Source organism: Astyanax mexicanus, chromosome 10 (genome assembly GCF_023375975.1).
Source record: "Astyanax mexicanus isolate ESR-SI-001 chromosome 10, AstMex3_surface, whole genome shotgun sequence".
In the NCBI taxonomy this organism is placed as follows: Eukaryota; Metazoa; Chordata; class Actinopteri; order Characiformes; family Acestrorhamphidae; genus Astyanax; species Astyanax mexicanus.
In genome coordinates, this window is record NC_064417.1 from 51,791,460 (window position 1) to 51,807,909 (window position 16,450).

At 37.2% G+C, this 16,450-nt stretch overlaps 1 protein-coding gene across 3 annotated transcripts in view; it reads left to right on the plus strand.

Moving 5' to 3' along the window:
• Nucleotides 1–9,730, plus strand: part of elf1 (E74-like ETS transcription factor 1) — a 103,753-nt gene extending 94,023 nt beyond the window's left edge. For 2 of the 3 annotated variants that reach the window (XM_022683651.2, XM_022683650.2), the window contains exons 8-9: nucleotides 2,221–2,580; nucleotides 3,269–9,730. In XM_022683651.2, coding sequence (XP_022539372.2) covers nucleotides 2,221–2,580; nucleotides 3,269–4,049 — 1,141 coding nt within the window. In that variant the 3' untranslated portion in view covers nucleotides 4,050–9,730. The remainder of the gene's footprint in view (nucleotides 1–2,220; nucleotides 2,581–3,268) is intronic. The other variant, XR_007440908.1, reaches the window with a different exon arrangement.
• The last annotated feature ends 6,720 nt before the right edge of the window (nucleotides 9,731–16,450 follow it).

Sequence of the window (16,450 nt, forward strand, 5' to 3'; positions counted from 1 at the left end):
TCTGACATGTATCTGAGGAAGCAATGGCCAGTCTTCACCCTCCTGTTGCTGGGTAATTGGCCTTAGAAACAAATTAGAAATACATTTAAAAATTGTATCAACTAATATAATACTTAATATTCATTAATACTGTATATTCATTGCAATTACACTTTCTCACCAGAGAGGGCCCCAAATCCACAAATCCATAAAACTTACAGACTGTTGCTTTAAGCAGAATCTGTATCGAATTTCAGACACAAAAATGATGAAAAAAAATAAAAATTAAAAATAAAATTAAAAATTAAAATAAAAGATTAAGGTAAAATTGTGAGAATGTGCATAAGCTTTTTTCAAAGTACAAACATGTAAATTAGGTGTATTCAGGCAAATCTTTGGAGTATTGCTTATTTTGGCAAAGGAAAACACAGCAGCTCCACTGACTGAATACAATCTAGACAGACGTCAACAGTCAGACGTTCATCGCTATCTTGGCAACACAGGCATACTATGGGTGTGCCTGTTGGCAACTATGCAAACTTTTACATCAACAATAAACAGAATAGTAAATAAAATAACATTGCTGTTCCCGTAAATGAGCTGCTGGAGCTCCTTCACAGCGTCAACCAGCAGCTCAGTTTCCTCTGCTGAGAAGCGTTTGTTGGACACGTCCAGGTAGCTGCACCGTTAAAATAGCAATCCACCAAAGGCAGAGCTCACCTATCTCTTAAAGGGAATGATGAGCAAGAGACACTCTGATTACAGTAATTAAGAGAATTAGTGCTTGCATTTTTCTCGCCTTTTTGAGCCACGCAAGGTGTACGGGTACTTTTCCCGTCGTTACGATAGCAAAGGCACACTGACACACTGCCCTAAATCAAGCTGTCCTATTTTAAAACGCTAAAATAGGGACTATAGTGTTGTAAATTGTTTTAAAAAACGTAAATAAATGAACATTTATGTGAATTAAAATAAATTTAGATAAATTTAGAGTATTTGAGAATCTGCTTTCTCTCAGCAGCTGGTGGAGTGTAGAGTTGGAGGTTGATTGTTTGTAATGGGGTGGTGGAGGTGGTTGGGGGGGGTTTGCGGGGGTGGCTGGCGGGGTTGTTAGGACACGGTATTAGTTCATTACAGGTTTGTACGTGTCAGCAGGCTGGATACCTGTGACTATTACCTGTGGCCGGTTATTCCTGGCTATAATTGGTGACTTGTTTAATGACTTTGAGGCGGTTGCTAGGATACAGGACGGGAAACGGGGCTGATATTTACGGAGATGCTCTCGGACTGTCGTTATTGTACGATATATTGTCACTTATAGAAGAGTTATTTAAGATGTGTTAGATTGATAATGTACATTTGCATCAAATGCTTTTCGATAATTTTGATTAACCAGTGTTATGGCAATTAAGTCTATACTTAATAGTATATATATATTTCTTTTGTTTGTTGCCTTTTGTTCTTTGTGTAAACACTCTCTACAAAAAAAGTCTTTAAACCCTGTCTTACTACCTGCACAAGGTGTGTCGTTGTAATGCTCATTGCTATCTTACACTCCACCGTCTATCTTACACTCCAACAGTCTATTTTAACTTCTTCTACATGCTTAATTTAAATAGCAACAGTGCTTCCAAATATATCTACTCTAGAATTTTTTCGGCGTATTGCTATCTTGGCAACAGAATGCAAAAGTGCACCACTGACTGAATACACACTAACAGACGTCAACAACCAGAGTCCAATAAAAAATGATGAGTTTTTTAAAGCAGCATAAACTTATCCAAAAGCAGCATGTAAGACTGGTGGAGGAGAACATGATGCCAAGATGCATGAAGGAAAACTGTGATTAAAAACCACCAGGGTTATTCCACCAAATATTGAATATTTCTGAACTCTTAAAACTTTATGAATATAAACTTGTTTTCTTTGTGGTTATATTATTTGAGGTCTGAAAGCTCTGCATCTTTTTTGTTATTTCAGCCATTTCTCATAACTATAATATTTTTATTTGTAATTTGGGAGAAATGTTGTCTGTAGTTTATAGAATAAAACAACAATGTTCATTTTACTCAAACATAAACCTATAAATAGCTAAATCAGAGAAACTGATTCAGAAACTTAATTTTTTGACTTGAGGGACTCTCTCTTCTCTCTCTCTCTCTCTCTCTCTCTCTCTCTCTTCTCTCTCTCTCTTCTCTCTCTCTCTTCTCTCTCTCTTCTCCCTCTCTCTCTCTCTCTCAGGTATTACTATCAGAGGGGTATCCTGGCGAAGGTCGAGGGCCAGCGGCTGGTTTATCAGTTTAAGGAGATGCCCACGGACCTGGTGGTGATTGATGAAGACGAGGATCAGTGTGGAGACTCCAGCCCGGCGTACGGAGGCCAGCGCTCCGCTCCCGGCGGCCGGGCGGTGAGCCGCGGGGCGTCCCGGGCCCAGGGGAAAGGATCGGGACACATGCCGGCCAGATCAGTGAAGAGAGAGCCGAGTCCCGGCCTGCTGTACCACACCGCCAGCGGCAAACACACCCAACACCTCCTGCAGACCGTACACGTCCTACAACCCAACCAGGGAGCTGCTGTTCCTGCACCCACACACACTGTGAGGTACGACAGAGACACACACACATGTGTATATATATATATATATATATATATACACATACACACCTTTCCTGGAGCAGTCCTGATGAGTGCCAGTTCCATCATCATTATGTTTTTGATGGTCTTCGCGACGACTGCACATGAGGATACTTCTAAAGTTCTTGAAATCCTTTTTTTTTTTGGATTGATTGACCTTTATTTCTTTAAAACATATTCTGGTTTGTTTAACACGTTTTTTAATAGTTCATAGTTTTTATTGCTTTAGTATTTATCTACAATGCAGAACATTCTAAAATACTGAAAAAACACGGAATTTAAGCAGAATTTAAAGTTGTTTTTCTGATAAATATACAGCCTCTTTTTTCTAAAATTACCCCATAAGAGATTAAAAATATATATATTAGAGCAAATATGACTGTAAAAGTGCAAAAAATATATATTGATGAATTAATTAAGGTAAAAAAAAAATCATGGAAGCTTAATTTTAATGCAGCATATTATCTCCCTGTATAATAATTAGAAATTGTTAAAAAATAAACCGAAAATCTTAGCAGCTTTTGTTTATTTAGGTTATTTTTTTAACAGTTCAAACATACAGATGATTCCTGATGGTTTTTCTCCTGCTGACTCAGACCCTCTCTCTCTCTCTCTTTCTCTTTTCTCCTCTATATCTTTTCTATCTTTTCTCCAGAACCATTAACATGCCCGCCACAGTTCCCATGGTGCTCACCTCCGGACCGCAGGGAGGAGCTCCGGTCACCCTCCAGACCATGCCCTTCTCCTCAGTGCTGTCCAACGGGGACTCCTCCGCCCACAGGTCCCCGCCTCGGGTCATCCTCCACACCGTGCCTTCCTCCAGTCCCGGGGGCAAAGACGTGTTAACCATACAGACCGCCTCGCTGACCACCGACCACGGGGCCGTCCAGCACCCCCAGCAGCTCCTGATGTCCGGCGGCGGCGGCGCGGCGCAGCATTCGGGCGCTCTGAACGGCCTGACCCGCCTCGTCACCCTCAACGCCTCCAGCACAGGGCAGCCTGTGGTTGCCCAGCAGCCCGGGACGGTCATCGCCACCGTGCTGAAGTCCGGCGAACTGCAGAGCCTGCAGGTCAAAGAGGAGGTCCTGGACCCTCAGTACCTTCAGTCGTTGGTTAACTGCAACCCCGTATCCATCGGCAACCACTTTTGCAAGGAGGAAATGGACGCGGGGGAGGCGGAGCTTTACCAAAAGACTGTAATCATCGGTGCCGGCGGTCAAATAATCAACGGACACTCAAGAGACATGAGTTCTGAGCTGGCGAGAAGCCCGAGCGAAGGTTTGACCCCTGTGGAGGAGCTGGAGGTCAAAAGCGAAATGGTAAATGGTACCATTGGTATTTCCTCACCAACCACCATCACCAACACAAACACCACCACCATGCAGATACCCACCACTCAGTTCATCCAGGTAAAGATGGAGATTTCAGAGACCTAAAAAGAAGAGAACCTGAGACGAACCAGCCCATATCAGAACCAGCCCAGAACCAATTAACCCAACAACAAAAAAAACCCCCAAAAGAACCAACCAGAAACTAAGAAGCTCATCAGATATCCAACATTAAAAACCCAAGAACCTAAGGATGGATGGTTGGTTGGTTGGATGGATGGATTCTACAGTAAAAGGCATGGATGCTGCTGGATGGACCTGCTGTTTTCTCTACTCTATTTTTTTTTGGTTTTATTTCGTTTTTTTTACAGCTTTTCTTGTCATATAGTGCCTAAATTTAATTTCTATTATATATTGAGGGATAATAATAATAATATAATAAAGTACACAGTACGAAAGTTCCCTGAATCTAGAGAAAGATCTAGATCCAGACGCTTTCGACTCTACTTCTTCTCCTACTTCCCCACCTCCAAACCCCCCGACCAATCAGAGAGCAGCCACCTCCACTTATCGGAGCGGGGACAGTTCCACCACATGTGCCAGTTCAGACATTTCTCTCTCTTTTTTCTGCCCGTTTCATCTCCAAAGAGTCGCGTTTGCCCTTTTCAAGACACTCAAATCTCTCAAAACTCCACTTAAAGAGGGGCGGGAGAGAAGAAAGTGCGCAGGAAGTGAGGCGAAGTGCGGTTTGACGGACAGCCGCCGCGAAACCGAAGCATGAAAAACCATAGAAATAAATAAATAAATAAATAAACACGTACACAAACACACACCGTGGACTTTCAGGTTCAAGAAAATATATTTTAATATTTTTGTTCAAAGCCGTCGTCAGAACGAGACGCGTCCGCCGGCGGTTACCTGCTGATAAGGGCGCCGCTCCTGAAATAAAAAAAAAATAAATAAATAAAAAAAAAAGAAGTGTGGCCTTTCGGATTTGGACTGAACGGATTTCCGGATTTCTTCTTTATTCCCCGAGTTGGAGAGTCAGAAACAGTCCGAAAATATTATTTTTTTGAACAGAATGAATATTATGATCGTTATATTATCATCATCATCATAATGAGAGCGAGAGGGTGAATGTGTTGTTTCGGGTTCAGATACACAGGACTGTACATTTCTTGTAGCATAAAAACTATAAACTATAAAAAATATAATAAAACTATAAAAAACACACAGTTAAAAGCCATTAAGATTAAGACTGAAGGTCTTAAATTCTTAAAAGGATTCCTACTGGGTTTATTTTTTAATTTTTTACACCGTACTTCATTCAAGCCTTGTTACTGTGGACTAGAAACGGGCATTGCGTGTCCTGAGCGCTGAAAGACATGCTTGAATGAGTTAGATGCTTGTAAATATTAAAATATAGAATATTTACTGACTATAAAAAAAGACATTTGACAAAGATAAAGAGATTCTACAGCAGATTCCAGAAAAACTAAAGGATTTCCGAAAGAGAAAGTCCTGTATACTTTGATACGCCCTGTTCATAATGAGGAAAGAGGATATGAAATGAATGCCATGGAATACACAGATTATGCATATATGCATATATAAATATATATATATATATATATGGTATACATATGGTATGCATTTGAGATCCAGATTCATTTGATGGCCACACATTTATTTATTTTGTGAAAATTATGTCAAAATCCTGTAAAAAAAAAAGCCTTAATTTTTTATTGTTCCAATATGCAAAAAGGAGGGAAGCGACCCAGAATCAGCAGTGCTTTAGTTTTACTGTTCTATTGTTCTATTGTTTTATTGTTTTATTGCCTTACCTTTTATATTTTATCTATTTCCAATATAAGGGGATATGTTTAAAAAGGAAAAAAAAACTTTATAGCTTTTTGAGATTTATCTTTGTTGTCTTTGTTATAATTTGGTGTCTACTGTGATGCATTTAAAGCCATTATTATTATTATCTTTATTTTTTTTTAAACAGATCTTTTGATCTTCTTTTGATGTTTCATTTCATTTTCTGTCCTTTTTTAATGCTGGCATACTCTTACCCCATTTCAGTGAGTCAAAATAATAAAATATATAATAAATATAAAAAAAACAGAACCAAGAACCACCCTTTCCCTTCTATTACTGTACAATAATTCTATTATTCCTACTGTATGTAATATATGTTCCAACAGAAAATGTCTCAATAAATGGTTATAATATATATTTTTATATACATTTTTGAAATTTCAACATTATTCAATATATTATTCCAGAAGTTACTTTCCAGATTCTAAGTGTCATAACTAAAAATCAGAGTAAAATATAGACATAAAACACATTATTAATATATTTTGTTTTGATCAGCAGAATTTACCCTATCTAACCTGTGCAACATTATCTGTCATTAACTATCAGTGAGTAATCTAGCTCAGAAAAACCGTTCTCAGCAACAGTTGTTAGCATTACAGCTAATCTGCTATTCTATGCTTCACACCAATAAGAGCCAATTGAGTCCTCAGGCCAGACAGTATTGATTAAAGATATATATTTATTTTAATACAGTGGCCTTGATCTTTCTGTAACTATTAGCAAGTAATCCAGCTTGGAAAAAGCAGTTTCTGAGCATCACCGCTAAACCCCGGTAAGACCTCAGGCCAGAAAGTATTAATTAAAATGTATTAATATATATTCCAACAAATAATATATGACAAAGTTTTTATTCTGAGCTGTAAACTATAGGTATAATACACATATTATTTCAAACAGCAGAACTTACCCTATCTAACCTGTGCAACACTATAGATCTGTCATTAAATCTTGGCGAGTAATCCAGCTCAGAAAAACAGTTAGCATCATGGATAACTTGGGTTTGCCCAGCTGTTAAAATTGAAGCTAACATGCTATTTTATGCTTGATATTAAGAGACCTTGGTTGAGTCCTTAGGCCAGATAGTATTAATTACATTTTTAGGCAAATAAAGGTATATCAAACATTCATACATATAACAAAGGTTAGTCTACATTTACAAGAGATATATTGCAAAAAATATATTGCGGAAAAAAAACTAAATATGTATGTAACTTAAGGTTTATATGCTTATGTTAAGCCAATTGGGTAAGCCAATGAATTTCTTAGAATTAGCTCAATCATTTAGTCTCAAATTGAGTGAAGTAAGACTTAAATCAATCAAAAATCACTAATATTTTTTAAGCGCTGATTATTTTGCTTAAATTTAGACAAAATTATCAATAGTCAATAAACTTGAATAGAGACTTTTTGATTAAGGTCACTATTATTTTACAGTAAAATGAGCTAAATCGTTTTACACGTTTACACTATAATGCTTAGTAAAAAGACCACAATTCTGAACATGATAAAAAACATGTATAAAAAAGATGTATTGCGTTGACATTAGATAGTTTCAGTATATACTGTAGATATATTATGCTATATACTGCACTGTTTACAGCACCTGTCACTGACTGTTGATTCAAGCTGAGCACAAAGGGCAGAACACCATATCGGCGCCTTAATTACTGTTGATATCGATGCTGGGATTATACAGTATATCCTTTTAACCAAAACTAAGTAATATATTGTGATATATATTGAATTTTAACTATATTCTCCAGCCCTAGTCCCTCTCTTAACCCCCTAATCGTGTTCTGCGGTGTGTCGCCGGCTCTGAGAGCTGTGGCCGATCCCGGTTATATGTGTTAAATTTGTTAAATGTATTTATTTGTGCAGTCCTCTCACATCTAATGTAGTTTTCCTTGTACAGCAAACGCAGCACACTGGCTATCTGAGACTTCACCATTACAGGCCTCCCCTGGTGGATAGTGTGCTGTAGCACTATTGATTCCGGACTCAATTTGCACTAAATTGGTGGAGAGTGAAGCTGCAGCGCCGGAGCCCCAGCCTCGGGCCACTCGGTTCCTGACTCTGCACGGCCAAAAGTGCACAAGTGTGGCCAGAAAAATATAAAATAGTATAGCCACATTTAGGAGGTGTAGTAATGTACGTTGAAATGTCTCGATTAATATATATATGACTGAAAATGATACTGGATAAGAAATAAAATCGGCATGACTAAATCGAGACTACTGAGATGGGAGTAGCTACTCGATTTATACACTGTCGCCATCTCCGAAACAACTTTATAATAACCTCACATCTATAGCCTAGATTTTAAAATGTTCTATGTAAAATGTAAAATGTTTTCAACATCTCTGCTGGATTTTCTCAGTCAGATTTATGAGATTCTTGTCTCTTAATAAAGTGTTTGAGAGCATCAGTTAAAGTAAAGTAGTGAAGAGGTAGAGTTACAGGTATACAGTGAATAGTGAATATTTGAGTAATGTTCTCATCCAGATTATGAGAAGCAAGAAATACTCAACTAAATAAAGGAAAAAAAAAAGGTCAGTCAAGAGCCATCGATTTCTAAAAAAACAAAAAAAAAAGTAAAATTTTTAATACAGGTACTGTACCTGTGTCCCATGACGTTTAGCATTTTAGTGTATTATAAATAAGATTATAAAAATCAGACATATTTTCAGAAATCAGAAATTATTAAGGCTTTTTCTCTGAAAGCACATAGAAGCTTTCAGTTAACAGCTGTGCTCGTTAACTCGTCACGAGTTAATTACTTGAATTTATTGCCTCTTAATGTGTTTGAGAGCATTTGATTAATGTTTTAATCCATATTATGAGGAGCAAAAACTACTCAACTAAGCAAAGAAAAGAATTACTTTAAGAAAATTATCTTCAAGTGCAGTCACTGCAAAGACCATCAAAAAATGTAAAATGATGGAACTGGCACTCATCAGGACAGGATAGTTTCATCAGCCTCAGAAAACGCTTAGCTCCCCAGTTAAAAGATATTAAAATAGATAAAAAAGATGTAAAATGATGGAACTGGCACTCATCAGGACAGAATAGGTTCATCAGCCTCAGAAAACGCTTAGCTCCCCAGTTAAAAGATATTAAAATAGATAAAAAAAGATGTAAAATGATGGAACTGGTACTCATCAGGACAGAATAGGTTCATCAGCCTCAGAAAACGCTTAGCTCCCCAGTTAAAAGATAATATTAAGATAGATAAAAAGATATTTCAAGTTAAATTAAACCACTAAAGTGAACTTAAATAAATGTCCCAATTTGGGATCTAGTCCCTTGAATCATCTTGTGCCCTCAAGTCCATTACCTCTCCTCATTTGCATATTGGGCGTGTCCTTCCACCTCTCACTCACCATCGGTGTGTAGTCATTTCCCCCAGGCTACAAGTCTTCAATTGGGATTTATATATATATATATATTTATATATATATATATATATATATACACACTGTATTTTGTTATACAATAGTTAATAACGTTCTATACGTATAACTATAAATAGCGAACATCAGAGAAACTTTGAATTAAATCGTCTATCCGTCTATCCATTTCTTAATATTTATTTTTCCCACCTTCCTAAATAAAACCATCCATCTGAACAGTGCTCACGACAATCAAAAGCAGATTATTATGCAACTTTAATACGACAATCACTGCAGCTCAGTTCTTCAGGGTTTTAAATGCGCTGATGTTAAACACACTCACTGTCTCTGGGGTAAAGTACGCCGGCTCGTATCTCATCTCACCCGTTCTCCGGCACTCGTTTACCTTCAGTCTTTCTTTTCTTTTGTTTCCAGCTTAGAAAACATCTTGCTTTATGTTCGACTGTAGACTGTAGTCTTTTTTAATACAATAAAGCACATTTTGCTTAAAGAAAACCCTCAAAAAAACTTGTGCTCTTCTTTCTTTCACTCTGTTCAGTGTTTTCACTGTTTTTTCACTGTATAAAACAACAAATATCGAATGGAACCGTCAACTATACCAAACTAATTGCCTCAAATAATATATTTAAATTTCTTGTTTATGAAGCCAAATTAGGGACAAAAGTTTTGTCAATTTCTAAAAAAAACCCTGAAAGTTTAAGTATTGAAACGATTTACAAAAAACATTTGATACACTTATTTTTATTTTTAATATATTTTTTATTTTTTTCCAATATCAAGCTTAATACTTGTTTTTAGTTGTTTTCTGTTTGCAATGCACACAAAGGAATACTATAATATTATAGTATAATAAATCTACATTAACATTAAATCAAATTAACTAAAATAAGTAACTGTTTTTAGCCTGTGCTTAGCATTTTTAAAGATCATTTTATTTCCAGGTATTAAAACTGGATCTGATATAGAGTTTTGAATAAAGATGGAAAATCAATCAGAAACATTAGGGCACAAATATTGTCCGGTAGAGCCTGAACAACTGTATGAAATGTCCTTAAGAAGAAAGTCGTCACTGGTGTACTGAGTAACAGATTTCAAACAGACGAAGACCAAGAAAACCCACAGCAGAAAGATGAAGAGAAACCTTGTGAGTTCTGTAAAGAAACACCATAAAACAATTGATTTAGAACTCCAGAAGGATTTGCAACTAAATATTAAGTCTTTAAGACTTTAAGAATTTATTTTTAAGATTATCTGTTCCAATACTTCTACTCACAAGAAAAAAAAGTTGGGTTCTAGCCGAAGGTGCTACAGTATCTTCCGAACTGTGTATCAGATACAGATTTACTAAATACCTGGAAATAAAAGCTGAAATGTTAATATTTTGAGTGTATATTGAATTTGTAAGACTTTAAGACTTTGTTTGTGTTGCTGAGAGTTTCTTTGGTTTTACCAAATTGAAAACCTCTGGAATTTAATCAAGAGGAAGATGGATGATCACAAACCATTAAACCACCAAACTGAACTGCTTGAATTTTTGCATCAGGAGTAAAGCAGCATAAAGTTATCCAAAAGCAGTGTGTAAGACTGGTGGAGGAGAACATGATGCCAAGATGCATGAAAACTGTAAAAAGTTCGGGTTCTGGCAGAATGTGCTATACACTACAAAATATATAGGACAAATATATGTATATTAAGCAAAAAAAATGCTAATGGGGTAAGCAAAATTTTCTTAGCAAGATTTCTTACAAAAAGCAATGACAAAGTCTCAAAATAAGTGAAGTATCACCTAAATCAAGCAAAAAACTTTTTTGAGCATAAGAATCTGCTTGCTGCTTGATTGTGCTTTTTGATTTTGAGTTAAAATGACTTAAAATAAGGTACAAATTCTAAGTAAGAATGATTAAGATAATTATCCCTAAAATACGCAAAATAAACACTCCCACAATGCTTAGTAAGACAAAAAGTCTTAGCCGAGAGGAAAATAAGACTTAAATTTAGAAAATTTCACTTGCTAAGATTGAGTTTTTTGCAGTGTAGTATCTTCTGAACTGTGCATCAGACACAGATTTACTAAAAAATACCTGAGAATAAAAGCTGAAAAGTTTATATTTTGACTCATATTCTTATTTTAATCTTATTTCAAACCCAAGTGGAGGGGAGTGTATATTGAATTTGCAAGTTGGTGAGACTTGAGTTATAAAGTTTTAATACCTATAAAAAATAATACTGGTGGCCAAAGTTTGAGTTGGCTTCAGAACTCATCTATAATAATCTACTGCAGAACCTAGCCTTGATATTTGGATTTTTTTTATATATTTATATATATACTATTTCTACAGTGTGCTGTAAAAACTCCGGCTAAACCAATTAATTCCTTAATCTGACAGCTTCTGCAGCCATGTTGACAACCGGCGAGCCGGCGGGGTGCTCGCATTGTTCCGTGTGATGGGAAACAGGTTGTTTCTGGCTGAGCTTCTCTCCGAGCGAATTTCTTTATCTGATAACTCAAATTAACACAGAAGTTTGCGGTGAGGTCAGAGCGAGTTCTGGTGTTTGTGGAGCATCTTGCTGAGATCTCGCTGTGCCGAGCGAAGGAGGGGAGGAAGGGGGGAGATCTTCTTCCTTCTTCCAGCCATATGTGCTCCGAAATCGCCTCGTCTGTTCGGCTCTGAGAATAAAGAGCGAAGCCGCCGCCTCGATTTCGCCGAGGACAGAGCGACCGCAATCTGTTAACAACGGCAGGGAGGAAAAACAAGCGCAGAGGAGCGCCGGTGATAAACGTATTAGTAAATCAGTTTTTTGATGCTCTCTGAAGCTCAGCTCAAGACCTTTTCTCTCTCTTACGTTGGCGGCGGAAATCAGCGATAAATACAAATAAATGCATGGTTTTGTGTTGAGTTCGATTTTACTGTGTGTTTTTTATGTGTTCGGCGAGAGAGATAGAGCGAGAGAGAGCGACGGAATCGCCTGGAGTAAAATAATATTAAATCATCATCATCATAATAATCATCACCTCCGACAAACGAGCGAAAAGGAGCAGCTGCGTATTTAACCCCGTAAACTACAGGCTTATTATGAAGATCCTCATCGAGATCTAACTAATTCAGACCCTACAACACAATGGACTCTTTACTAATCAAGATGGGCTTTAATCGAATTAATCAATTAATCAGTTAATTTGTATATTAAACAAAACTTGCTTATGCAAAGCTGATACTGCAGTAGACAAATACACAATACACAAAAACATTTTAAGCCCTATCTGGAGGGGATTAGTTTCTCAGGAGGTTCTGGGGTAGTTTTTTACTCTTCTACTCTTTTATGGGTTTTTTTTATCCTCTGTGATTTTATTCCTGTCCAGAACGACCATGTATACGTTTTCCTCAGATGTCCTTAAAAAAAAAAATACAACTGGAATTATCTACTGTTATTCAGCTGAACTTTACGTGGTCCTCCGGTTATTTTATTAGCCCCGTCTGGACGGGATTAGTTTCTCAGGGGGATGTCTGTAAAAAAAAAAATTTCACGCTTCTACTCAGTGATAAAACTCCTGCATCTGGACTGGAATTGAAAAAAAACAGCAGGACCAGTAAGTTTTGTCTCGGCTTTCTCTGTCACGTGACATCATCACGTTCAGTAGCTCCTCCATTTCCACTTGCTGGTGTGTTTTTTTTTTACTGTGGATCTCCATGGAAACCGTGGCGCACCCAAAGTGTAATTACGGTGCGCAACAGTGGATAAATAGCTATTTTATTAAACGCGAGGAGACGAAACTCAGAGATGTGCGTCCGGATGGGAGGATCTCCACTGACTGAATACAACCTAGACAGATGCAAACAGTCAGATGTTCATCGCTATCTTGGCAGCAAAGGATCACAAACCCAACTTTTACATCAACAATAAACAGAATAGTTAATAAAATAACGTTGCTGTTCCCGTAAATGAGCTGCTGGAGCTCCTTCACAGCGTCAACCAGCAGCTCAGTTTCCTCTGCTGAGAAGAGTTTGTTGGACACGTCCAGGTAGCTGCACCATTAAAATAGCAATCCACCAAAGACAGAGCTCACCTGATCTACTCTTAAAGAGAATGATGAGCAAGAGACACTCTGATTGGTTTATTAATTATGTTAAGCACAATAATTACACATAGTATATAGTATATCAGTACAGTACTGTATATCAGGTATCTATATACAGCTCTTGAAAAAGAGGCCACTTAATGATGATGTTTTTTTTTATTTTACCAAATTAAAAACCTCTGGAATATAATCAAGAGGAAGATGGATGATCACAAACCATCAAACCACCAAACTGAACTGCTTGAATTTTTGCACCAGGAGTGAAGCAGCATAAAGTTATACAAAAGCAGTGTGTAAGACTGGTGGAGGAGAACATGATGCCAAGATACATAAAAACTGATTAAAAACCAAACCAGGGTTATTCCACCAAATATTGATTATTTCTGAACTCTTAAAACTTTATGAATATGAACTTGTTTTCTTTGCATTATTTGAGGTCTGAAAGCTCTGCATCTTTTTTTTTTTGTTGTTATTTCAGCCATTTCTCATTATCTGTAAATAAATGTAGTAAATGACTATAATATTTATATTTAGAACTTGGGAGAAATGTTGTCTGTAGTTTATAGAATAAAACAACAATGTTCGTTTTACTCAAACATAAACCTATAAATAGCTTTATTTCTTCCAGGGCTGAATAATGAATATCAAATCAAATTAATTAGTTCTTGACAACTGGTGTCACCAAGCTGCTTTAAAAAATCTGGTATTCTTGAAACATAATTATTCTTTTAGGACTTGTATTTGTGTGTTTTTTATAAACTGCTGTTCTCAGTGCAGTCTCTGTTCTCTGTATGCTGCAATGTGATTGCAATGTGATATGCTGTCGACATCAATAATTCTCTATTCTGGTTGTGGAGACACACTGTCCTGCACATTTTTCTGAATTCCCTTCTGCAACATGTTGTCAGAGGTGCAGTGGGTGTGATAAAGCAGAGAAACCACAAAAATGTGCAAAGCAAAAGGGTACTGATCTATATTATACAGCTCAAGTCATTACTATGATAGATTATTAATAGAACTGATGGATAGAAGACCAGAATTCACCTAAAAATCAGTAATTCAGTTCAAAATGTGAAATTCATATATTATATAGATGGATTAAACACAGAGTGATCTATTTTAAGCTGTTCATTTATTTTGTTGTTGATGATGTTTATGACTTACAGCCAATGAAAACTCAAATATCAGTGTCTCAGAAAATGTTAGTATCATATAAGACCAATTGCTACATTTGGCAGTGTGCCAAGTCCTGCTGGAAAATTAAATCCATATGTGCAAAGCTGGTCATCTAAGCAAGAGGTGCTACTTTGAAGAATGTTAAATATAAAACTTATTCTGGTTTGTTTAACACTTTTTCTTTACAAAATAATTCCATACGTTTTTCGTAGTTTTCTTCACAGCAGGTCACTATCACCAGAGTTCTGATTTCTATGCTCACCTGTTTCCTGTTGCCCAATAGTTAGCAGTATTTAAGGACGTTGCACCTGTACTCTGGTGCGACATCTTGAATTCTAAACTTTCCCACATGGTTTCCATTACCTAGCATTCACTCAGTGTTCCTGCTCACTGATTGCACTGATTACGCACACCTGCTCACCTGTGTATATATACCCCTCAGCTCTGTCTCACCCCTGCCGTGTATGATTCTGGACTGCTTTACTACTACTACTACTACTACTACTACTACTACTACTACTACTACTCTTGCCTGAATGTTATTGACCCTGCCTGTCCCTCACTACCCGTTTGAGCTTAATCCCTTTAATGAACACTGTTGTTTGTTTCTGGGATTGTCTGTCCTTTGTCTGGCCAGTGCGACATCTTTTTTTTTCTGTATTTTTTTTAACTAGATTTTGGATTTGCCCGAGTTTGTACTGTTTGCCTGTATTTCCCTGATTTTTTATTAATAAATAAACATGCCTTTGGATCTTTTTTCAGTTTGAAATAGGTTAGTTTTAATCTACAATGCAGGACATTGTAACATTAAGAAAAACACAGAATTTAAGGTTTCCAAATGTTCTTATTTTTTGACTGGTATTGTATGTGCCACCCAGTGTGTGGTATGACTAACAACGGCATTATAAACGATTGTGTATTATTGTGAAGGTGGTCTTTTGGAGGCAAACGGCAGGTGTGTGTGTGTGTGTGTGTCTGTGTGATGATGGAGCCATCTGGCAGCTGGTCTACACTGCAGCTCCTTGCCCTCAAGTCTCTTATTCACACACAGCTGCAGAATACAGCGCTCTCCATTCCACAGGCAAAGCAAACAAATACACAGACAAATAAAGCAATAACAGCCAGTAAACACAGTACAGCGCCCCCCGGGCCCCGGCTACACCACGGCTCCACCAGCACCGGCTCCAGCAGCAGTGCAGATGGACGGAGATGGCAGTGCGGAGGTGTTGCTTAGCATTTTTTAGGATGCAAAACATACAACATGCCAGCTACTGCTTCCTCACGGCAGAGCTGCACAAATCATTCAGTACAAACAGTACTAAATACAGCAATAGAACATCAATAGAGCAGTCCTAATACTTAAATACAGCAATAGAACATCAGTAGAGCAGTTTCAACACTCAAATACGGCAGTTTAACATCAATAGAGCAGTCCTAATACTTAAATATAGTAGAAAAACATCAGTAGAGCAGTTTCAACACTCAAATACAGCAGTTTAACATCAGTAGAGCGGTCCTAATACTTGAATATAGCAGTAAAACATCAATAGAGCAGTCCTAATACTTAAATATAGCAGAAAAACATCAGTAGAGCAGTTCCAACACTCAAATATGGCAGTTTAACATCAGTAGAGCGGTCCTAATACTTAAATACAGCAGTACACAATCCGTAGAGCAGTCCCAAAACTTAAATATAGCGTTAAAACATCCGTAGAGCTGTTCTAACATTTATATTCAGAGGTTTAACATCAGTAGAGCAATCCCAACCTTTAAATACAGCAGATTAACAGCAGTAGAGTGGCTCTAACATTTAAATAAAACAGTTTAAGATCGGTAGAGCAGCCCCAAACTTTAAATACATCAGTATAACATCAGTAGAGCAATCCCAACCTTTAATACAGCAGTTTAACAGCAGCAGAGTGGCTCTAACACTTAAATAAAACAGTTTAAGATGGGTAGAG